The 25,092-nt window shown below is 43.2% G+C and overlaps 1 protein-coding gene across 1 annotated transcript; it reads left to right on the top strand.

Moving 5' to 3' along the window:
* Window positions 1-934: 934 nt before the first annotated feature.
* Window positions 935-5,851, top strand: LOC146672965 (myelin-oligodendrocyte glycoprotein-like). Its single transcript, XM_085401631.1, has 4 exons — window positions 935-971; window positions 3,141-3,485; window positions 3,571-3,684; window positions 4,982-5,851. Exons 1-4 carry the CDS (start codon window positions 935-937, stop codon window positions 5,038-5,040), a joined length of 555 nt encoding a protein of 184 aa, XP_085257757.1. The 3' UTR covers window positions 5,041-5,851.
* Window positions 5,852-25,092: the final 19,241 nt, after the last annotated feature.

The following is a 25,092-nucleotide window of genomic DNA, read 5'->3' as shown; positions in this document are numbered from 1 at the left end:
GCATGTGGCTCAGAGACTGGCAGCTGCTGTTTTATAAGTTCAGACCAACTTTAACAGGTACCATGATAGTAAATCCACAGCAGTTATGGCGCCCTCTGGTGGTAGCTTTCAGCATGGTCACTGCTGGCTACACAGACAGTGCTACGAATGAAAAAAATCAAAGTGGCAGCAGTTCAGCTGGACACAAATCAGTCTCCATCTATTGATTCTAGTGATGTTCTATCAGGTTTTAAAGCACGCTGATATCCTGCTGCTGTTGAGTGCACGTAACAGCGGTGGGTGACGTAATGAAGGCGAGGAAGTTAAATCAGATAACTGAAGTGTGACACACAGAGCTGAAATATGTTGAACTATGAATCTGGTAGAGATCAAAACTGCTACACAACTGTTGTTACTTCAATATATAAGTGAACACAGTTTATGGTCTGTTGAGTGGAACAGAGACAGCTGATAACCTCTGCAGTGATGACTCCCAGCAGAATCTCTGACTGCAGTTTCAGGTTTATGATGCTCAGGTTCATTTTATTTTATATTATGCTGGTTACAAATTAGACAACATCACAGCTTCATTAATGGATCAAACCACAGAGCTCATCAGAGTGTCGGGCTCCCACCAGAGCTCTGAACAAACACCATGCTAACATGTGTTACAGGTACAGTGAGGCTTATCTCCACCCTTCCTATGGTAAAGAGCGTGTATGCCCTCCACCTCTCTGCCCCTGTGCAGCATGTTCAGCGGTGCTTTGTGTCAGACTGGACCAAGTCGTGCTGTGCAGTTCATCCCTTTCACTATTCTGGGGTTCACTGTAATATGGGTGGTGGTCAATGCTTTCCTGCATTCCACTTCCTGTCCTGCCTCTCTGAATGATGAGACCAGGGAACTGGGAGGAGGATCAGCTGGGTCACACAAACACTCTTTAACTGGACTCTGAGAATGAAGCTGAGGCTGCTGTTTGTGGTCCTCCTGCATGGTAGGAACGAACACACACACACACACACACACACACACACACAGTGGTGTCAAGACTTATTATTCTGCAATGACTATGTTCAGAGTTTGTTGAAATTTTCTTCTTTCGTGTGTGCACATGTTTGTATGTCTGTGTGCTTTTGCATGTTTATGTTTTGTGTAGGTGCATGTGTGTGTGCAAATGTGTGTTTGTGCATGTTAGAAGAAGAGGTCTGCTGAGTGTAATGGCTGCAGATCTGAGCGGTCGGTCTGGAATCAGTTTAGAGTGGAGAACTTTATGTTTTTATTCTACTTATTTTTGATGTTATTATTGTTCGTCGCTCTTGAGGATGAACTTAACTTTGGGACAGTCATCTGAGGACAGACTGAGGTCACATGACACGTGTTAGACGGCAAGATGATCTGTGGGAGTCGATTCTTGTGTAGGCAATTATGGTCATCATCATCTGTGTGCACACATGTTGAGACACATGATTAAGTCCCGCCCTGATGGTTGGGCGCGTGTCAGTGAGCGCCTGTTCTGCTGTGAATGGAGACATTTCTCTCTATGAACACAACAATGAGTGCAGTTTGTGTGGAGCTGTGTTCTGTCCTGCTGGATGAATGTGTGCTCTGTGAGGCCTCCACCCTCTTGAGCTCTGCTCTCCACCCACTGCTGACTCGCACAGAGCTTCTTTGTCCTGCATCTGTGGGAAAGACAGGTCTATGAGTCTCACTGATGATACCAATCAGATCAACAGCCACTGATCAATGGCCATGAGTCCCATTCACAGAGAGTTGCGGAATGGCTGCAATCACAGCATGTAAGATGGTGACAGATGGACCCTTAGGCCCCTCCTCCATTCAGAGATGGTCTTTCCCTTTTCACGTAAATGGCCTCCTTGACTCCGCCCTCAAACCAGCGTCCCTCCCTGTCCAGGATGTTACATCCTCATCATTGAAAGTGTCCACTGGCCTGTAGGTGTGAACAGACTGCAGAGTCCTGGCCTGACGAGGCGGCTCTGCTGTGTTGTGTCATTGGCTTCGCCAGAGGTTGTTTGGTTCCCCCGATGTATAAATCCTGCCAATCCTCCTGCACTTAACAGCGTACAATATGTTACTCTGTTTGTGTCGGGGACCCGATCCTTGGGCTGGACCAGTTTTTGTCCAGCGTGTTTTGGGGTTTAAAAGCCACAGAGACCTGGTGTTAGAAAAAATGCGTCTCAACTTCTCCAATACTCCTGACACATATGGGATCACTACAGGTTTTCTTTTAGGCAGCGGTTGTCCTTCTCTCCTGGATCAGCTGGAGCTTTCTTTAGGTGCCTTTCCAGCTTTGACAAAAGTCCAGCTGGGATAACCACATTTACTCAGGGTCCTCCTGACGTGATGTTCTTGTCCTTCCCTGGCCGTTGTGTCTGTGGGGATGGTGTTCGCTCTGTGTGTTAGCATGCTGATGAGGACCCTGATGAAGGCCACAAGCCGAAAAGCGTTGGTCTTACCTTCAAGTGTTGCTGGAGTTTCTGTATTGTGATCTTTTTCACCCTCTTCATCCACCTTGGAAGTAGGTGAAGTTGTGCCAGAAATTTTTGCTTGTAGCATCCTGATGACACCCAGTTTATGCTCCAGTGGATGATGAGAGTCAAACCTTAAATACTGATCCGTATGTGTAGGTTTACGGTACACGTCAGCTTTTAGATGTCCCCCATTACTGATGGAAATCTCACAGTCTAAGAAGGCTAACCTGCCACTTTTCATATCCTCCCTGGTGAATTTGATGTGTCGGTCCACCGAGTTAATGTGATCCGTGAAATGCGGTACGTCTTGAGATTTGATTTTCACCCAGGTGTCATCCACATATCTGAACCAATGGCTTGGTGGTGTTCCAGGGTAGATTAGCTAAGCCCTCTTTTCCACTTCTTCCATGTACAAATTGCCCACAGTGCGTGAACTGGGGAACCCATGGCACACCCAATGGTTATCTGATCAGTGGTCATGACAATATGCATTTTAATGATGAAGGAACTGACCTCCCTGCCTATTGTTCATTCAGTGGGCAGGTTTCAGTTATTGTGCAAATGTACTGTTTATAAGGTTTGAGAAACCTGCAGTCAGCTGAGACTGAAGAAGTCTCCCACTGAAGAACAGATTCAACTTTGTGGAATCACCCGTTTCATGTTTCTCTCCTCAGTTTCTCAGCATGCCTCAGGTGTGGAGGTGTATGAGGGGGTGGATTCTGTCCTGCTGCCCTGTCAGGTAGCAAAGGATGTTTCCAGCGACACCACAGCAGCAGTGTGGGACCGTGATGAGTTCAAGAAGCCAACAGTCCACGTGCGTCTGCAGAGCGGAGATGAGCTGAAAGAACAAAACCATCGTTACTCCAACCGAACATCAATGAGAGCCGACGCTCTGCAGACTGGAGACCTCAGCCTCACTCTGAGGAACCCTACAGTCTCTGACAGTGGAACCTACACCTGCACCACCCGGAAGTATGGACGAGATCTGAGGCGGACAGAAGTATACCTGAGGGTCAAAGGTCAGTGCTGTGAACAGTCAGAGCAGAAGTGAACTCTGATGTGAATCATGTTCGATGATGGTGTGGTTGTTTGTGTTGATTACAGAACCTCCACTCTGGCCCTGGGTCCTCGCAGTTGCCCTGCTTCTCCTGGTTGTCCTGATTGTTGCCTTTGGCGTCATCCTGTATTGTGAACATAAAAGGCTTAAAACTGTAGAAGGTACGTCAGTGTGTTATAAAGTGTGCACGGTTTACAGTGAGCTGAGATTCAGTGGCTTCACCCTCCTGTTTGGTGCAGTAAAGAAATTCTGCTGAACTTAATCGGTGATGTTTTAGTTCCTTCTTCCTTCACGTTTCTTCCAAGCATTACCTCTGAAGGTAGTGAGATCTGCTTGTCATCACCCACCTGTGTTAATCACTGACACAATCAACGGAGACATGAAACTGTAAATCTGCTGCTTCTGTAATCGGGCCTGATGTAGCTGAGAGGGAAATTCATTAGAAAGAACTTCCACAGGTAAATACATAAAAAGAAGAAGGTGGAAAAGCATGTGAAGAGTTACACCAAGTAACATTAGAACAACTTTTTCGGGCGGAGCTGCTCATTTCTGCTCCACAGGTAACGACACCTGCTGAAGCAGTGGACAGCACTGCGCCCCAGTATGATCCATACCTACAGGTTAAAGAAGCTGACCGCACTCCATGATTGTCTGGCAGGACAAATGAACCAGCCGCTAATGGATGAGACACACCTGGAATAACTGACTGAAGGCTGGACAGTCCTGATCCCCAAGGATCCCCTGAAGGGACCGGTCCCACCCAACTACAAGATGATAACCTGCCTCAGTACCACATGGAAGCTCCTGTCAGACATCATAGAGGCTAAGATTGTCATGTGAGGTTATGCAGCCTGCATGTGGACCCAAATCCAGACACTCGTGCACAAAAAAAAAAACTTAGAATGGCAGCTTTATTTGCTGGAAAAACATCCATCATAACATAAACTCACAGAAAAACAAACCAAAACCTTGAGTATGAAACACAGAACTAAAACTGAAACCAGAAACAAAGAGATGCTTACAGCACATAAGGAGGTACGACGTGACAAAGGAAAACACAGGGTTAATATACACAAGGGAGTAACGAGTGAATGGGAAACAGAAAGAACCCAAACAGGGATCCTAGAGTACTTAGAGCTGTATCAACAGGGACCTTAGAGCCTTCATCAGGCGTCACAAGCACATGTTGCATTTACCAGGGACAGCTGCATATATCTACTGAGGTACAATAATCCAGGGTTAGTTCATTCGTAATATTGGACAGTGTGTGAGACACAGTGGAATTTGTGCTGTCACTAGTATTAGATATTGCTCTGAATAATCGTAAAGTTTGAAGCTGGTAGCTGATGGCTCTTAAAGACTTTCTTCTTCATCTCTCTCTCTGATGACATCTCTAATCTTTAAATCATGTGACATGTGTGACTGGGTCATGTGACGTTATGTGTTTGTCTTCATCAGCTCAACTCGTCAGTAACCCAAGGCAGACAGGGCTTCGCTGGCCATTTGGACAAAGATGACTCCTTTCCTTCGGTGAGAAATCGAAGAGTTTGAGGGGTCTGTTAGTCCGAATGAAGAACGAGGAGCTGATGAGTGAGGAGAAGACGTGAAGCTCACACCTCCACTCTGACAAGATCATGTATGTTTCTGCTGCTCAGTGAAGCTCAGTGATGCTCTGAGAACACGAGCTTGAAGATGTTTGTTCTTCCTTTACTAACAGCTAACGAATAAGCCTCAGTGAGATGTTCTACCTGGAACATGTTTCCACATGGAAGGTTCCCTGTAATGTTATGTCTGCAGAATGAGATGAAGCACAGAGTACAGAGTGTGAGAGGAAGCTTGTTCACCAGTCTGACAGTTAAGATTCATTCAAACATTCACACCAGGCTGACACTGTGTGGACACTTCACAAGGAAAATATGTGCTCTGTTTTTAGTGTGATACAAGAATACAGCTGTTTACTAAATCATGTCACAGGATCTGTTATTGATGCTCATCAGAAAGTTTAGGCCTGGGTCATCTCACTGAGGTCTAAGTGATAGTCTGGGAATGTTGATGCCATTTTCCAAAGAAATGATTGTTCAGGAGGAGGTGACTGTCAGATAGAAAGCTCAGAGTTATTGCACCTGCTGTCTGGAACAGGACCCAGATGTTTCTCTAACATTATAACCTCATAATGACGACGATGCAGAGCGTGTTGTTCCTCAGACAAAAGCTGCAGACTGTCAGGAACCATCAGCGCTTCAGACCAGATCAGCTTTTTGATTTTTAACAAACCACAGAAAAGAAGAATATGCTTTCATGATTAAAAAGGAAGTGGTCCCAAGGATGTATGTATGCAGCAGCAAATCCACAACAAAGGTTTGAAAACTGAATATCAAAAATCCAAACTACAGCAGACAACCTGACAAAGAATTGAGAGGAAAATGAGACACAGGTCAACAGGATCAAACTAATAAGTCACAGGGGAACTAAACACAATGCACAAACTACACATGAAATCAAAAACATTAGTGTAACAGGAGATGTAACCTCATTGTATTTTAGTCACAGTGCATTCAGAACATTTGTTTATCTATCTGTGAGGGTTTACTGACAGAAAGTAGACGTTGACTTTGTGTGTGGACCGCTCACTTTACTGTCTGGTTTCATGTAAAGATGAAGCAATGTGCTCATGAATTCTGCTTTTCAATTCGTCCATTGGACGTATTTGAGGAAAATGATGGTGTCTGAGCTGTTTCTCATCTTCAGCTTCATAATAACAGATTCTCTGTGGGGTTCAGGTCAGGAGAGCTGACCAATCAACCACTGTAATAAGCATTTGGTTTAGTGTGTCTGTGAGCAGCTTTTTAATAAAGACTTTGAATGAAAAGCAGAGTCAGTTTGATTTGTGCACACAAACATCACAGACACCCGTCTGTGCTCAGAACCTCCAATCAGAGCAGGAGAAACTTTCATTCACAATTAAGTTTTATTAAATATTATTTACATACATTTCTGCAGTTTGTTTTCAGGGCTCCATAATATTTGGGACACAGCAGTGATGTGTTTCACAGGCTAAAAACGCACAGGAATAGTTCTCTCAACCAGAATAAACTGGTTTCCAACTTTAATCCGTGAAAACTTTCCAGTCTGTCAGTTCAGGCATGAAATGAATGCTAAGGCAGAACACAAGCAAACATGTGGAGTGGAGAGAGTAGACTGTTACTGTGAGCACAGTGAGACTTTCTTAGTCACACTATGGCTGGACTGAAGGCTTCTACAACAGCCAGCATCAGGAGGGCAGAGATACAGTGAAGACACATGGGCACTAGGGGGCAGCAGAGTGTCAGCATGCTCAGTGTGGTAACAGGGAAGGCGGAGTTTAAAAATGCAGCAGTGTGAATTAATTTCCTTGGTTAGTGTAGTCGGCTGCACTTTTCAACCATCATCAGTTCTGTATCAGAAAACAGCTGAATTACTCTCCAAAAACAATGTAATATATATATGTTGTACAAACCCCAGAGCACTGTAATTAGGGCACACACAAACATTAGTGAAGGAACATCTAACTTGTGTATAAAAAGTACAAAAAGTGAAATAGATAATAAAAAAAAAGAAAGAAAAAGAAACAAAACCCTGTGCTCTGATTTGGTGTCACAAGTTTGAGAACAGTTTACCAGCAAATACAATGCTGAACTCTGAATGATTACAGTGTTGTTCAGGCCCTTGGTAACAATTATATTAGTAAGTGTGGTTCATAGGTCACTCCAACTATCACCAAGGAATCGATCAGCAGTGCTTGGAGACCTCCACAGTCATTCTGAAGGACTTTCACTGGCTGGTAATCTTCATCAACAAGTGGTTTATAGCTGTGACCCAGAAGATTCTGAAAAACATATCACCTTCATGTCTTTAAGTGTTACCCCGTGTGTCAGAAATATGTTTGAAACTGATTATTATCATTGTAGTCACAACTTTGTGTTTTTGTAGTTGTTTCGAGAACAAACTACATGTGGGCAGGTAAAAACGGACGATCCAGGTTCTAGATACCAATCAGTTCTGAGGCCACCAAACCAAAGTGACACTGGAAGAGGTCAATCAATCAAAGCTTTATTCGCCACATGCAGGTTGCCCTGCAGTGAAATGCCACCCCCCCACGACCTTACACACACAACACAGACATTACATGGGGATACAAGTCTGAGATCGGTAGCGTTACCGAAAAACACTGAAATGTACACTACAGTGGGAAAGCACAAGAGGAAAAAAAGAGACCTCTACTCATGCTGTGCTTCCATGGTAGGACAGCACAAAAAGCACATAAATGTCCACAGCACAACTTTGTGAAAGACATGACAAGCCACAGGATTGGGTGGGGGCTGATCCGAAGCGAACACAGCAGCCGCCCTGCACAGCGCTACCATTCAAACAAGCATCGAAGGCGTTTGGAAAGGGAGGGGTATGAGTGTGTGCTTATCAGTGTAAGTGTATGTGTGTCCGTGTCCAGAGTTCAGCTGGACAGTGTCCTTCGCCCTGCCAGGCTAAGTAAACAGTCTACCAGCCAACCCAGGTGGCCTTGTAGGGAATGGGAAGGAACAGACTCAACACAGTCGTTATCAGGGAGTTGTTGTTCGGCTCCAGCCTTGAGCCCACAGCTGGCACCGAAGGGGTAGCCGCATTATGATGGTGATTTTTCTTTTACAAACAACTCATGAGAATTTCAAGCTGTTTTTAACACTCCGACACTGGTCTCTCAGTCTCCCGTTAATAGCTGCGAGCTTCTCCGTGATGTTATCAGCCGTCGATTCTGTGGTCTTGTCACTCTTTTTTGCTCACATAGCAGATTCTGAGACCTCACGACCGCAGCCAACTGATCCGAGGTGTAATCCAGCTCCGCCCAGAGATGTTGTTCTGAGTTGATTCTTTCCTGATGTAATCCAACATACATACGCTCAAAGGTGTTATTCTGAGCATTCACTGCAGTCGTAAGCGCCTCCAAGCTCTTAACCATGCTGCCTTCAGTGAGCCCTTTCAGAGAAGTCGCACCTGTCGTTCCAATCCCAGCGGGCAGCCTGGTGGGGGTTTGAACAGCCGGTTCCTCTCTCTTAATTCTCCGATAACCGAGGGCCAAGCCAGCTCCGATCAGCTATCATAGTTCCGAATAGGTAGATATCTTCAGCGTCCTCGATCAACAGTCCCGCCAGGCACACGATCCTCTGCCACCCGTCCATCGTGTATCCGGTAGGGAAAGTTCCTCCAGGGCACTCGGGTTCTCCTGAGCCCAGACTTCTCATTGAGAAAAGGGTGTCAATAGCATTCAGAGACCAGTTGATCAAATCCATAATTCTCTTTTAGGTTTTAGACACAGACTGTGAGAGACTGTTCCAGGGAGAGTAATAAAAAAAAAAAAAAAAAAACAGGACATGAGGAGCTAAGCAGGGAAGAAAAAGTGCGACCACCTTCGCTGAGAGCCAAAGAGAAAGCGTGAAGCTGAGATGGTGTATATATGTGCAGAGCAGAGAGAGTGGATGTAGTGAGCGAAGAATGATGAAGACTAAACTTAAAGGACAGAAGAGGAAATAATGTGAGTGAAGTTGCCCCCCCACCTTCTTCAAATCCATCATGGCACACCCACGTTTCTGCCTGTACTCACCCTTATGCAAAATAGGTGGAATTAAGACACAGTTCCAAAAGCAAACAGTTGATCAGTGCTGAGAGTGGTCCTGTTCCTGAGCTTGGGGTGATCCTGTAATCTCTTATTGTTAGGATGCCTGGGTCGTCGACCCAGGGTTTTTGAGTTTGATATTATTTATACTTTCTAGTCTTTGGTTTCTTTGAGTTCTGTCTTATGGCTTATGTCTCTGTCTTCTTTAGTTGCTCTGTCTCCCCTATCACCTGCATCCCCTTGTCTAGTTCGAGTCTCTGTGTATCCTTAGTTGCTATATCCCCGTGTTCAGTCAGTGTTTGTGTCTGCCCTGTTCCCACGTCTCTGTTCCCTCTGTTACAGTGCGTGCGAGTCTGTGTCTTTGTTCAGTCTGTGTTATGTGTTTTCTGTTTTACTTTGAAGGTTTCTGTCTTATCTCAGTGTGTTCAATTTACGCTTCTTTGGTCTCGTCAGTTCTGATTTGCCCCAGCTGTGTTTCCCTCCTGTTACTCATTCCCTGATTGCTCCCTCTGTGTATTTAAGCCCAGTGTTTCTCTGTGTCTGTGTCGTGATCTACTGTTTTCTTAGCTGTGTGTTCTGTCATTTCTCCAGTTTAAGTTTGTTTTGAGTTTTTTCAGTTACGTTATATTTTTTGAGTACCTAATTAAAGCCTTTTTGAGTTCACGTCCATCTCAGGAGTCTGCACCTTGGGTCCTATTCCTGCCTGCACACAGCCACACCCAACACTTATGAACTACCTCCAACGCTCCTGTGACTGGGATGCAAGTAAAGACAGATGTAACATCTCTCTTCTCTGTACATGTCCTGTTTATAAGGTTGGGGAAACCTGCAGTCAGCTGAGACTGAAGAAGTCACCTGGATGAATGACGAAATGTTTCTCCCACTGAAAATGTCCAGATGAACAGAATCAACCTTTTGGGATTTACTTACCTTACGTGATTAAGCACGCATCAAGGCATAATTTTATTAATATCTTTAAAATGATACCAGCACCAACGTAGCACAAATGTTTGATACCACTTTTGTTGCATTTGAAGAAGGGGGGGGGGGTGGTAACTTCACTCACATGAAGAAATACAAATACAGTGAGCTAATGCCAGAATTATTATTATTATACGTATGTTGCAGTTTGTGTTTCATTAACAGTAGTACACTAGTATTGGCTTAAAACTCAACATTTCTTTATTTTCAGCATGAGGTGTTAATGGAGCCTTATTTAGTTGTCTCATAAATGACAGTGATTTAAATTCAGTACCATGCATGCATTACTTGTCTGCACAGGGATAGGCAAGTGGGAAGAAAGTTGCTCAGAGAGTGATGAGGCAGCTTCCACTCTCAACCTCGTCACTGTTTGTTGCAATGGCAATCACATTCATGTCCTCTGCAAAATATGCCTTTCCCTCGCTTCACCTGCTGCCTTGTAACAGTAAAACAGTAATAGTTATGTTGTACTTAAATGCAAAATACAACATGACTATTAAATGTTTGTTTGTTTGTTTTTAGCTTTTTATTTTACTCTTACATCACAACAAAAATATGACAAACTTTTAATTAGAACAAATTGGGGCACTTTTCAAAAAAAATCTTACAAATATAAAGATATTGTCATGGTTCTGGGTAAAATGCTTGCAGAAAAATAGCTTTAAGTGCAGCAGGTAAAACAGGGAAAGCGAAGCGGAGGAAGGAATTGCAGTTAGCAGTTGCTAAGCTGTGGCTGGAGCAGGCTCAAAGGAGAAAAGAAGCACACAATGTTAAAAGCAATATTACAAGCAGTAGTTGTGAAGCCTGAGGATGAAACCACAGCTCAATCCACTGCAACTACTCTAGAACAACACTGTAGAAAAGCATTAGAAAGAGTAAGAATGTTAGCAGAAATGAAAGCCAGAGAAGAGCGTGAGAGAGGCAGAAGAGGAGGAGAGACTAAATGGAGAGGCATTAGGAGCAGCATTGAGTCCAAGACAGACTGGGCAGGTGAGGAGACAAAGGACAGAAAGTGAACACAAAGGTTGCAACCACATATCCATCCCTGACACAGCACAAAAAACAAAAACAAAAAAAAAAAAACACTACATGGTGTTTCAGCCCCAGTGTGTGCAGATGAAGAACGTTTTTCTCCTGAACCTGATCCATTCCATGAGGTGAGCACTTACCCTATGGTAGAGGTTGCTAACCCACATTTTGGAGTGGACGGGGATAACAGCCACACCATTCGGGTTTACCGGCCATGGACCGAGTCTGAATGTGCTGATGCTTGCAAGAGCCTTGCAGACCCATTGACTAATGTTGAGTTCATAGCTCGACACAGACATCTTTGTTCCTCGTACCGTTTAAATGGACAGGAAACTGAGATTACTTTTAGGAGATGTCTCTCTTATAATTGGACCCGTGTCAGAGGAGGGTACACAGGCAAAGGGCCAGGTGATAACACCCTGCCCTATGGAGATGCAGGTTGTCCAAATTAATGGAGTGTATCAGAGATACTTTTAGAACAACTGCAGACTACACCAAAATTTCACAACGCACACAGAAGGAAGGAGAAGATGTTCATGAGTATCGAGGTAGATTGGAGGAAGTGTTTAAGAGGCATAGTGGACTTGAAGAGAATGCAGACCCAGCAGGCCCCTATCAACAGCAGCTGAAACATGCCTTAATGAGTGGGTTCCATCCATCCATTGCAGATTTTATCAGAAAGCAAAATGATGATGGAGTGACTCAATGTATGAACTGGGCAAGGCATGCACAGGATGTGATCAAGAGTAAAAGGAGAAAAAAAAATGCATTAAATGCTGCCACATTTTATGTTGATGAAGAATCTCAGATATTTTTTCAAGGGCAGACTCGATGTGGCAGAGGCAGAGGGGGGGGGGGGGCAGAAGTAATAGGCCACCCCGGAGAGGACAAAGGAACAGGGTGAGTGTTACAGGTGTGGAAAAATAGGTCATCATGCTAAAGAGTGCCCTGAGGAACTATGAGGAGTATAGACGACCAGATCCACATAACCCCTCATATAATAAATGACTAGAATCTGCTGCCACTGCCAATACACATGCATGTTTAAACACCCCATCACACTGCCACAAACAACAACCAGTGCCCCAAACCATAGATTTGACTGAGGTTTTGTTGAATTTATCAGGAAAAGAAGTAAAACCCGTTCGCACATTAACAGTGCAGGGGAAAACTATACAGTTTTTATGTGATTCAGGGGCAGATAAAACTGTCCAGAGGGACCATGTGTCAGGAATAGACCCCTCGAACTGTGTCATTTATGTAAAATCTGCAAACGGACAGTTAAATCAACACAGAATCTCTAAGCCAGTATGGATCAGAGATCCATCCACAGGAGAGGCAGCTCAGGGTTCAGTAGTAATGTGTCCAACATGTCCTGTGAACCTTTTGGGTAGAGATATGATGGTAAAACTTGGAATCTCAATCATTCCCATGGCTGTTGGAATGATAACTGCAGGAAAAGGAGAAACTGCTGAAATAATGGTTCACCAGGGCAGTAGCGATGTACATTACTACTGGACACTTGACCTGTCAACCTCTAGGCCAGATCAGATAAAATGTAAGATGTTGACCACAGAGATGAATTAGAACAGAATTTACCTTTATTGTCATTGCACATGGCAACGAAATGCAGTTTGCATCCATCCAGAAGTGCTTTAGCCATGATATAGATATATTACAATATATATATTAGCAATAATATAGATATGCAAGTATATTACAGAAATGGGTCTATTATGGTATGTTACACGGTGTGAAGTATGTTATGAATATTCTATAACTATAAGTATGTACAGGCTATGTACAGGATATAAATATGAAAAAAAAAAAAACTATGCAGAAATCTGAGATATACAGCTATACAGAAATGGGAACTATGCAGGTTATAAACAGTTTGTAGGATTAAAAATTTAGCTCCCACCTCCGGGATCTTCATTAACACACCTGTCCATTCTCTGCTGTGACTCCCTCTGATGAAGCAGCAGCAGGCTGCGAAACGTAAGGGAAAGAGGTTGTATTGGGCCCAAACGGAGCCTTTTTATTGATCAAATTATTGGTCTCAAAGGGTGGAATGTTAATTCTAACCCTCTGGACTTTTAGGAATTGATTTTATTGGACTTCTTTTTGTCTGAAATTTGCTTTTTAAGCTTTTTAAATTTGTTAATAAACATTTGGTTTTTTAGTATGTCAGTGAGGCCTTACCTTTTAGAGAAGTCTGCTTGAGCCCACTTTTGTTGGTTGGAGGCCAGAAGCTGTGGGCTGGAGCCCCCCTTTTTTGTCCTCCTTTTGATAAGGGACAGGACTCCACCTGCAGACAGAGCGTTTTGGACCTCTTTCACCCAGACAATACACGGATACAGCACCTGGAGTAAAAGAACTGCTGGAGACCCAGGGTGGAGTGAACTTGAGGCCCAAACACAGGAAAGCCTCGGTAACTGACTATGGATTTTTCCAACAGGTTCCAGCGGGCCCAATTCAGCCTTCCAGCGGAGGTTAGAGGGAACCCATCTGCCAAAAAACACTATAACAACATTCAGAGGGAGGGGGGACAAACAGGTCCACAGCGTGACCGTTATTCTGGATACCAACCATTAAATATAAATATTAGACGGGTAGCAAAATGCTATTTCAAATTAATGCAGGCCATACGTCATAAAATTATTATTGATAGAGCTATTTTGACCAAAACTCACAGCGTTCATCAGACCTTCCTCCCCCACGGAGGAACTTAGGGAGGCAGTGAGCAGGAACACACAGACATGGCTACAAAATAGCCTTCTCATATTGCAGGAACATTACGCTAAGATTGTTGTAGATTATCATTATACAACATGGGACGATACAGCTTTTCAGGTCGCGGCCAATTGGATGACAAAGCGCTATAAAGCCAGGTTAGCTGCAGGCACGTTGGAGGCAGCTAGATCTTTACTTACTGAACACTTGGAAGACTCAGACATCTGCTCCCTCAGTCTGTAGAATCTTTTGAAGAAGAGACGGCAGAGGAATTAGACTTGGAGCGAGGAGGAATTCCCACCTCTGAGCCAAGTAAATAGATTAAATCAAACATCCCTGTACCCTGAAGTTCAGGTCACGAGGAATCCTACCGTTCGGGACTCTCAATCGACCCCTCTAATAGATGACCCTGCGCCATTACCACAGTTTAATAACACCAGGAACGTCTCGCCAAACCGGGTTCTCTCCTGTCGTTCCTGATAACAACCAACAGGTGACTGGATCCATTCAGGGTCCAGAACCGACAGGTGCAAGGCTTCCTGTGCTATCGCGCCCTCCTCACGAGCCTCTTTGTCCCCTCTCGACTTCACGCCCAGTGTTGGGACCAGGGGAGGGGGAGAGACCTGGGGGATTTAAGGTCAGGCCTGTGATCCCTCAAATAGATGAGGATTTTGTTCAGTCTACAACAAATTGGAAAAACCCATGAATAAAGCAAACAGGAGCGAGGTACAAATCAGACCTGAGTCACAGAAAAAACTGATTGCAACTAAATCCCACTCATTCCATCTGACTAAAAATGTGCACTCTAATGTCTCAGTGTTCCAGGCTAGCCCAGAGATGCAAATCTGCAGTGAGGGGTCTCAAGTGACCAACAAGACCTATTCTTCTGCTGCCAGGGCCATAGCTGATGATGCAGGGGCGCCCCCTGGGGGAGCACAAAGCATGGAATTAAACTCCATAAGTGAAAGGAGTGTAAGCGGCCGAACAAACCTGGTGGGAAATAACTCTAACATGATGATGAGTGGGTCTGTCAACCACAGTGTGGCTAAACACAAAGGTATAGAGACCTCATCTGAGCCCAAAAATGACCACCTGGCCACTCCTCCAACTAACCTGGCTCCTCCCAGGGTCTCGCTCCTGTAATAACAAAGAACGGACAAGAGAGACAAGTAGTCACAGAGGATCAACAGGTTGTTAATCAGTGTCGTCCGACTTACCACAAAGCTCGTAAGGGCAGAAAAATCACAGACTGGGCGTTCTGTGGGACTCGACTAATCTGGCTCTTAGGGGACTCTAATTTGAACCACATACCGGTTTACAATAATGACAACATACAAATCGACAGTTATCCAGGGGCCTCGTTCTACCATTTTCTTCAGATTTTGGAAAAGACGCCGGTCCATCCAAATACCAAACTAGTAGTCTTATCAATAGGAATTAATAATAGGGACCAGGATGTGGATAAAACCTCCATTAAACAATTAAGAATGCTTTACAAAAAGGCACAATCTGTCTTCCCGAATGCCGATGTGTTCTTTCCCCTCATTAATTTCTTGTTTTTGCTCCCGAAAGAACAGCAGCAGAATTTGACCAGCATTAACAACTTTGCAGTAATATTATCTACAGTTCAAAGTTGATTTGCTATCCGTTACTTCTAGTGTGAGAATAAAATTATTCTTACTGCAGGAGTGGTAATAGGAGGTCTTTAGGAGAACATGGTGTTCTCCTAAAGCTGAGAACACCATGAGAACATCATGTTCCTAGCAGACGTTGTAATAGGCAACGTCTGCTAGGCAACACCAGCAGATGTTGCCTATTACACGAGATGTATTGGCAGACATGCAGGCCCACTCACCTACTGCAGAAAAGCAGTTGTGGCTTACAAGAGGAGCGAGCTTGCAGGATGGTGTTTGTCTGTGTGATAAACCAATACTGCCTAGGAATTTGTATAAGACTGCTGCTATTTTGAGACATGGGCTGCGCCGTGTCTCCACAGGAGGGATGATGGAAGCAGTGGAGCAACATTTTTATACTCTAGGATTTAATACCTTTTCAAAAAAAAAAATAAAAAATAAAAAATAAAAAAAAAAAATTGTAGGTCATGTATGATATGTTGCAAACACAATTCTCAAGGTAATTTGACAATTAAGAGGGAAATTCCCCAGACCCAGTCACCCATTACAAGTTATTCACATGGACTTTATAGAGCTGTCCAACTGTAATAACTATAAGTACTGTTTAGTGATAGTGTGCCCTTTATCAAAGTGGGTAGAAATTTTCCCAACTAGGAAAGCCAATGCCATTTCAGTCGCCAAAGCAATATGTAAGAATATCATCCCGGAACATGGGATTCCAGAGACCATTTATAGTGATAAGGGTCCACACTTTGAAAATGAAGTGATTGGATTAATAGCACAGCATCTAGGATAACACTAAAACATTGTTCATATCACCCACAAGTGCAGGGTTGGTAGAGAGAACTAATGGCACAGTAAAGCTAAGACTTAGGAAGTCAATGGAAAAGACAGGCAGGACATGGTTAGACTGTATAGAATTAGTTAAGATGCACATGAGGATTACTCCAACAGAGAACGGTCTGACTCTTTGAGATTATATATGGTAGACCATTTAGAGTTCGTTTTCTGTAGTGATGACAGAAAAGCAGAAGAGGAGAACACATTAGCAGATTAGATGCTTAAAATGTTTAAAAGTAAAGTCATGAGAACAAATGATCTGCCAGATAATTCTGTTTCTCCACAGGAACAGAGCCTGAAGCCTGGGTGCTGATAAAGGCCATAAAGAGGAAGTGCTGGTCCAGTCCACAGTGGGAAGGTCCTTATCAGGTGCTGCTGACAACGCCCACAGCAGTGAAGATTGCTGAAAGAAACACTACATCAAGCGCACTGCAAGAAGAGAGCAAACCACACCCAGTACCCGCATGGGTTTTCAACCAACTACTGGTGGCAGTTTATGAACACAACCGCTCACATAAACAAGACCAATTGTTATGCTTGTGATGCCACTGTCTACACATTCTTCTGGACTGTGGCCATATAGCATCACTGAGCGAGACAGTTTGTTTGGTTGCTTTAGCAACACACTGAGTAAAACACACTTGGAACACTGCCAACTTTTCAACTCCCCTGAATGGGAAGATTGATTCACCAGTAGCTGGGAAGGTGAATTGCTCTGGTAAGACAGATCTGCTGACCTGGCTCCAAGTATCTGATCCACTGCCGGACATACTGCTAAACAAACTGGAAGCAGGCCAGTTACCCATGTGTATCAAGGGCAATGGGTCAGCCCAAGTTGGGGATTTTCCATGGCATTTATGCAACGTCACCTATTCTTTTTGCCCTCGTTTGAACAGAATTAAGTGCCTGACGTGTTTGATGAATGCCAGGTGTGCGAGTGATGAAATTCAACGAGTAGCAGACTGCATTTGACCCCTCGTACCAAATGACACTTACTGACGGATGACAGAATGTGACCAAATGCTCAACGATCGCCTAAAGGTACGAGGGTGTTAGCAGATTGGTACTTATGTGGACATAAGGCTTACCCATCTTTACCAGCAAAATGGGGTGGTCTATGTGCACTCGTGAAATTGTCTGATCATGTTTTCTTCATGGAGAGAATTGAACATCATCCAGGATCAAAGACAAAGAGAGACGTACAGGGCTCACGGATTTAAGTGAGGTCCCCTGGAAGTTTTGAATCTGGGGACCCGGAGCCAAGTTCTTACAAGGATTGTTCCCATGGATTAGGATTGGGAAAGCTGGAACTTATGTAGAAATCAACAGATATGCACTACTGAGACACATAAATTGGACCCAGACCCTTGGAACAGCCTTAGCAGAGGAGCAAAAGGCCATAAGGACAATGGTATTGCAAAATAGACTGACTTTGGACTTGATAACTGCATCGCAAGGAGGAGTATGCAAATTGATAGGAAACAGGTTGTACCACAAGGCTGGATGGCTTGGTTAATGTCTGGTCCTTGGTGGCATCTAATTTTGAAAAATATTAACTCCCGTTTTTGGACTGTTGACATTGATTTGTTTTTGTATAGGATGCATTTTACCGTGTATAAGATCAATGCTAACTAAAATGATTCCTAATACATTTATTGATTTGATCTATTATTGTATATTTTACACATGTTTGTATGGGATATTGTATTTGTTTTAAATGTTATATACCTATGTGGTATGTGACTTTTGTTGCTATGATGCCAGGTCTCTCTTGGAAATGAGATTTGTTTACCATGATGATACTACTGATACTACTACATAAAATGACAGAAGCCTCTGTATAAATGACACCTGCGCTGAAAATGGTACGCAAGAGGCGCATGGCTAAGGATATACTACACAGGAATAATTTTGAGCATAAAAACAGAGGGAAATGTTAAAGTGAATTGTTAAATGTTGTCATTTTTATGCTCACCATCTCTACATTGTTTTAACTCTGATGAAAGGAATTCCTTTGTCCCCCTCCACAGCCTCTCGAGGTTCGGGGGGGGGGGGGGGGGGGGGGGGCTGTAATGTTTTATCACAAGCACATCTTTGTGACTGTTTGTTTGGTAAGCTTCCTGCCCTTTTTATGGCTTCACTGTGTTATCCAGGGTGAACCATACATTGGGTGTGAGGGAGGTTACCCTCTTTAACACACACACACACACACACACACACACACACACACACACACACACACACACACACACACACACGGTACTTTGTATTGTTTATTGTGAACGTTTTCAATAAAAGGCAGCGAGAGGATGCCGTCGGGGTCATTCGTAATGAGATTCAAAGTGCGTTTCTGAGATACCAATGAGGCCTCCCTTGCAAGTAAAACGATTGCCCGCTGTTGCCTTGTTTTTCTTTCACGGGAAGATGGACTGAGGACGGAGAATTGATGCATAGAGAAAACCCTATACCAGGAAGTCATATGCTCGACTTGATGAAGTTTTTAGCAAGCTCTAGGACAAGCGTGAAGCCAACAGGCTTGAGTTCACTTGCACGAACTTTGGCGGACCTAAAAATACCCCTGTCCACTATTGGAAACTTGTGGGTCAGAAGGGAAATAGCAGCGCTAAAAGATTCAAGAGAAACAGGAGAATCGAATCATAAAAACCTGGACCTCCATCTAATGAAATCGCCAGCCAATGAGTTCCAGGTTTGTTCCTTGGATCTGTATTTATGATCATATATGTAGGCCGTTTAAACGAGCGTTTGAGTAATGTTAATAATTCATCTTCTGCATATACTCTGAAAAAACTGTCACCAACTAGCAGCCTCATGATACTCTACAATTGATTTTTTTTTTTTTTTTTTTTTTTTTTTAAATTGAAGCTTGAACAAAGCTGAAACCCGTCAGTAATAATCAACGAAAACTTCTTTTGGAATTGATCTCGAGAATTGAATCATCACATGCATAAACGATCAGTGTCGTGGTGTGAGGCAGCAGCACTGTGAAGCGCATTTCAAGTCTCAACTTGCCATTTATCATCGGTGACAACGCTTGGCTGTCATTTGAAGGATTCATATTGAACACAAACAGTGTATATCCTTGTTCAAACTCCTGTCTGTCAATGCACAAGGACAGATCTTTCAGGTTTCTCCCGGTAGCAGTGTACAGGCTGTAAAACTCTTACGGAGTGATTCTCAGCAAAATTGGGTTGAAACGCTTTGGCTGGTATTTGCTTACTCTCATGACACAAAGCCAAAAACTCTAAATTGTTATGCTGGAAATAAATGGGGGAATAAATCATATCGAACTGTAAAAGCCTTATGGTTAACCCTGCCTATGACTATATAGCGGGGCAGTGAACCCAGAAACAGATTCTCATGATGTGATATCCGCGAATTCTCGGGTATTGAAAATGTTTTTACATTAATCCGGGAAATGGGACACAATGCCTTGGCTTGCATGAGAACGGATGCGGAAGCAGAGGACACTGACTTTTCTTATGAACAATAACGTGCCCAGAATATTGAGATGGTAATTGGCATTTTGAGGCGCCATGAGGCTAAAAGCATCGCTGGCTCTCGTGAGCTTAACCCTCAAATCCACATTGAGCAGTAATCTTTCACAGAAGAGAAAAAAAAAAAATAATGTCAGAGTGTAACGGGTGTTGTGGGATTTCTCTTTAATGTATTGTCCTTTAATGTATTGTCTTGATGAAATGCTTTCATGTTACTTAGTTTAGTACGTCTGGTTCACACCTCATTCATGCCGGAAAACAGACTGTGAGAAACTGGTGAATGTCTCCCAGGAGACCGAAGCCAGGAGACCGAAGCTCACACAGGAAGACTTGACCCCAGAGTGGGGGAGATTCACACAGGTGATTCTTCCTGTTTAGAGCCAAGGTGTGAACTGCAACTGTAAAAGCCTTTTGTTCTGCGACTGTGTTTAAAAAGGACTTGAGTGGTTCATTGTCAGAGACGACTTTCAGTGTCCCCTGACTGACGTCCCTCCTTATGCATGAGATAGCTGAAATAAAGGTGTTGTTACAACTCATCGTGTCTGCAGGCTTTGGTAATTAAAATTTCCACAACACAGGCCCAACACATGAAACTCGTGAACGCTTGCCAGCTCTCCGGACTAATCCTCTGTTAGGGCCGTTATTGACAACATGGGAGTCATGGGCACCAGCAGTATCTTTGCAAAACAGACCTGCGCTAAATTGAGTTTTCAGACTTTCCTCAGAGTTATTTAAATATGTCTAATTATAACCCTATACGGGTGAGTTGAGCTGGCTTGTGAAATCAGTCTGTCGCCCAATGTCACGTCACATTGGGAGAAAATGGTGTTTAAAGGGTAATTTATAATTCCAACATTAATGTCTGCATCAATATCACTACCGTCTGGGTTTGTTATTTTCAGCCTTAAACTCAGCAGTGTGTCATTTAAATCCAGGTAATGCAACCAGTTTCCAGGCACATAAGATTCCAGAGGTCCCCGATCAGTGAGAGCTGTTACTGGTAACATTTCTGAACAACAATTGTCTCGATTTAAAACTCAGAGTCAGCGGTGCTGTAAACGGATCCAATTGCAATCGCTTGGTCATTCGTGAAGTAAAGACATTCTTGTTCTTAGTTTTTTTTTTTTTGTTTTTTTTTTTTTTTTTTTTTAAGAAAATATCTTGCTTACGCTTGTGTCCTGTACGTCTGATGGTTTTACCCCGGAAATGTAGCTTCACTATCGTTTTACCGTAGGTAAAGTTTACAGGCTCATTCTGATCGGTTTTCATTTCGTTATGATATTTTAGATGCGTTTGCAAGCAACAGGAATGTAGTCTGGTTTCGTAAAACAGTGTGATAATATCTCCATAATTGCCCTCTATTTTGACAGTACGCAGCAGGGGTGAGTAGCTTTCACCAACGAGCTGTAGCGCTGCTATATCAGAATAACAGAACAGGTGATAACACCCAGCCTCTATATCTGCAGGATATGAGGCAAATTTGCGCTGGAATCGCTGCAGGACACCAAGCATGCATAGATAGATGTGAATTCAAACTTTAACAATTGGTGATATTTTAGATAAATATCCGAGTTGATACGCCTAAGGCAGGCTTCAACCTCTAATCTCAGCGTGTTAGCGTCCTCATAAAAACCGGCGCGCATTTTTGTCTTAACCACATCATCAGGCCTCTGCTCATCATCACTCTTTTTCCTCCATTCAAAATAAGCCTTATCATTCGGGAGACTAAGCCATGTATAGGGATATGAAATTTCAGTGAGAGCCATTGAGATGGTGGGCCAAATCAACATGGAAGCAGCTACTGGTATTATTTTTTAAATGCATTCAAACTTGCGTTTGATGGTAGTGTGACATAAAAGCCTTGCGATCTGACAGTCATGCTGACCCCGTTACCAAGGTGAGTGTGAGGTCCGGAGTTTGTTATGTGAGGTTTTTAAGCTCACAGGCTTTAACACAGCTATTAAACTTTTCAGGCCAGTTCCCACATTTCACCAGGAAATAAACCCGTCCACTCTGTTTACGTTTTAAGAGAATTGTGTCTGTGATAGAGCGTATCCTTGACAAGACAGATTTTCTGCAGCTCATGCTCGTAAAAACTACAGATAATTTCTTCCCCATCGTAAGCTTTGATTTTATAAACAGGAGGTTCTCTAGGTATGCATTGGTCAATAGTAAATATCTCACCCGTGAAGGTTTGCTCATACCGCTTATCAAACACCTCTAACTTTGGACAGCCTCACGTGATCTCCCTTTTTAAATTTCATGGCCTTTTTTCTACAAGGAATAGAAGAAGTGCCATATAGGTTTTGGAAATACTAGCGTTGCGTTGTCTGAATTAACTTCATTCGGGGCCTAACAGCTTTTTGCTGTTGTAGTAGAATTGTCTCGTTCCAGCAGTGGGTCTGTGCTCGACAGACCCAACAACTGCAATAGTTACACTCTTTCACACCAACTCTGTAATGTTGCTGTCTATTGTCGTGAAATTTATAATTACGTCTGTCAACCCTGGATATTTATTATTTGGTAAATTGTATATATTGTGCTATTCCATATCTTAACATATTGTAATATTAATAGTGTAGTCTGCTTTTGTTAATGTTATTCTGCTGGAGCAACTGTAACCCACATAATCTCCCTAGGGAATAAAGTATTCTGATATTAGAGATGCATAATTGAAATGAAAAGCATATGGAGCAATGTGTCATGCCTTGAAGCTGGTAGGAAGTGACTCCATGTGAGAATATTGGACAAACATCTCCGTTGGGGGGGCATACCCTGTGAAAATGTTTTTAGTCTTTTAAAATAAAATAAAAAATAAATAAATTAAAAAAAAAAAAAAAAAGGGGGGAAATCTCAAAGTGAGACAGATTTGTGCCAACGCTGCGTGAGCTGATTGTTCAGAGCGAATGACAGAAACTTGCAAATCGATGTAGCTCTACCCTTCATTGGGCTAAAGTGTCCTCATTGGTAAGACCACAAGTAATGAAATAAAATAACTTCACATACATTTTTAGTCTGTGTATATGGTCCTTCCCCTGGCTTTGTTAGCCTTTGTCAGTTATGCAGATGGTGGTTTTTAAAATGGTTATCAAACAAGAACCACTTTAGACGAGTTGTGTGTGGTTCTGCTGCAGCCGTTACCACCAGACCCTGGAGTGATGACAGCAGTGTCACTGGCAGGTGTACATCATCTGTGATCCAGGTCGCATGTGGGGCGATTAGGAACCAGTGACACCTGCAAGATGAGGCCTGACACTCCTTAGATTTGCCACATGCTCAACTGCCACCTTAACATGCAGTCAAGGTCTAGAGTCTGGCTTATGAGCTACTAAATTTTAGATTCAGGTGTGTTGCAGCTGGGACACGTAAAAGTTTCGGGACACCCGCCCTCTGGCTTTAAAATGCTTGTATTAGAGAGGAAAGCACCAGAGCTTATGGCCCTGCATGGAGCACAGATGCAAAGTTAGTATTAACCCCAATTCTTTTGTCCCCATGATAGAACAGAAACCCCACTCAGTGTGTTAAAATATTGATATTTCTTTTTATTCAATCTTCCGGAAGAAAGAGACCCCTGCACAGCCCAAACGCCAGTTGCAGGATCTCTAACATTAGAATCTCAACATATGTCTTATTTCTGTACTTTACACGTCACACAGTTTCAAACATTGCTTATATGGAAAGTTCCTCTTTTCTGTGTCTTATCTATTAATATGCCTGTGCACTAAAACTTCCTGTTTTTCAGTCTGGCTGAGCACTTAACAGTTTAATGAGCAGATACACATTAAAAAACTATTTCTTTTGTCCTTAACATTAGTAGTGTTTGATGGGAAGAGCTGGAGTAGATGCCATCCGCTTTAAATGTTATCAAAAATGGGAATCACTAGTAAAACAAGCAGCTTGTTTTAATGTTGTATAGTGGCAGCGTTAGTGTTGAGATTATGTTTTTATCTTTAAGGCTAATGGCTCACTACGTCACATTTGTGTCTTGTCTTTTATGGCATAGCGTATTGTAAAATAGTCCTGATTCACTCTGATGCTGGCAGACAAACTTTAGGAAGCCGTGTGAGTCTTTACACCCTTGCTAATTATGGACAGGCAGATTATTTTTTTCCTTCTGGGAAAAAGTCAGCTATCAGTTTGCATATGGGGAGTGCGTAAGCCTAAAGACCCAAAGCAACAGCAAGACCCAGCAGGCACAACAACCTACTGAAGGCTGAGAGAGAGAGAAGCCACACTAAATACACCGGCTCCAGGAGGCGGGATAACAATGCACAGGTGAATCCAACCAAGACAATAACGAGGGCCTCCCTGCAAAAGAGGGAAATAAAAATCACAGAAAGCCACACGAGAAACTCACCTTGGAAAAAAAACAACAAAACTAAACAGAAAGGAAATCTAAAAGAAACAAACAAAGACTGGTTACCTGGGCCCTGTTTCAGGAAGCCGGTTTAGTGGAAAAACTGAGTAAGTATACCCTGAGTTAACGAAAACTCTGGGTTTTCGGTTTCACAAAGCGAGTTCAGCTGCAGCCTGAGTGAGTCACTATGACGACACACGCCGTGAAGCTAACCTGCCCCCTAGCAGGTTTACTACAACTAACCCTGACTGTCTCCGCCCCTTTGTCGGAAACCTGACAGTAGGAAGTGTCAGACATGGCGTGTCCCTTCCTTGAAGAGCCAGTAGATCGTGAAGCCCAAATTCTCCGCAGAGCTCTCCGCCGGGAGAGAGTGATCAGAGCGCGTTTGGACATTTTATCATTTCCTGATGATTGTCTGTGCGAACGTTACCGTTTCTCAGCACAATCTATAATTTATTTGGATAACATCCTCAGGCCATATATTACGCATGTGACACATCGCGGACATGCTCTCAGTTCTGTACATATTATTTGTATTGCACTTCGGTTTTTTGCAAACGGGAGCTTTCTGTATAATATTGGTGACGCTGAGCACGTTTCCAAGGCTACCGTCTGTCGGGCAGTCAGGAATGTTACAGTTGCACTGAAACGTCTCCTGTACTCGTTTGTGGTGTTCCCCGGTCATAGACCCACAAGATTCATCAAAGAGGGATTCCACAAAATTGCAGGTAGCAGGATGAACAAAACTTAATTCATGATGTGGTGATACTTGAACTACTACTTAAATTTTACATTTATTTTCACGGTTCCCAGGCGTGATTGGCTGTATAGATGGC

This window comes from Rhamphochromis longiceps, linkage group LG3, assembly GCF_057381845.1.
Source record: "Rhamphochromis longiceps isolate RC_006_pf linkage group LG3, R_longiceps_female_GT1.1, whole genome shotgun sequence".
Classification (NCBI taxonomy): domain Eukaryota; kingdom Metazoa; phylum Chordata; class Actinopteri; order Cichliformes; family Cichlidae; genus Rhamphochromis; species Rhamphochromis longiceps.
The sequence above is the reverse complement of the archived record's forward strand: the minus strand, read 5'-3'. Positions and strand labels throughout refer to the sequence as shown.

What these genes read in the sequence shown, in the direction of transcription:
- LOC146672965 (XM_085401631.1), top strand. Translation starts at nt 935, where the DNA reads ATGAAGCTGAGGCTGCTGTTTGTGGTCCTCCTGCATG. An exon ending in AGTATACCTGAGGGTCAAAG is followed by an intron (nt 3,486 to 3,570) that starts GTCAGTGCTGTG and finishes TGTTGATTACAG; the next exon opens with AACCTCCACTCTGGCCCTGG. An exon ending in AAGGCTTAAAACTGTAGAAG is followed by an intron (nt 3,685 to 4,981) that starts GTACGTCAGTGT and finishes TGTCTTCATCAG; the next exon opens with CTCAACTCGTCAGTAACCCA.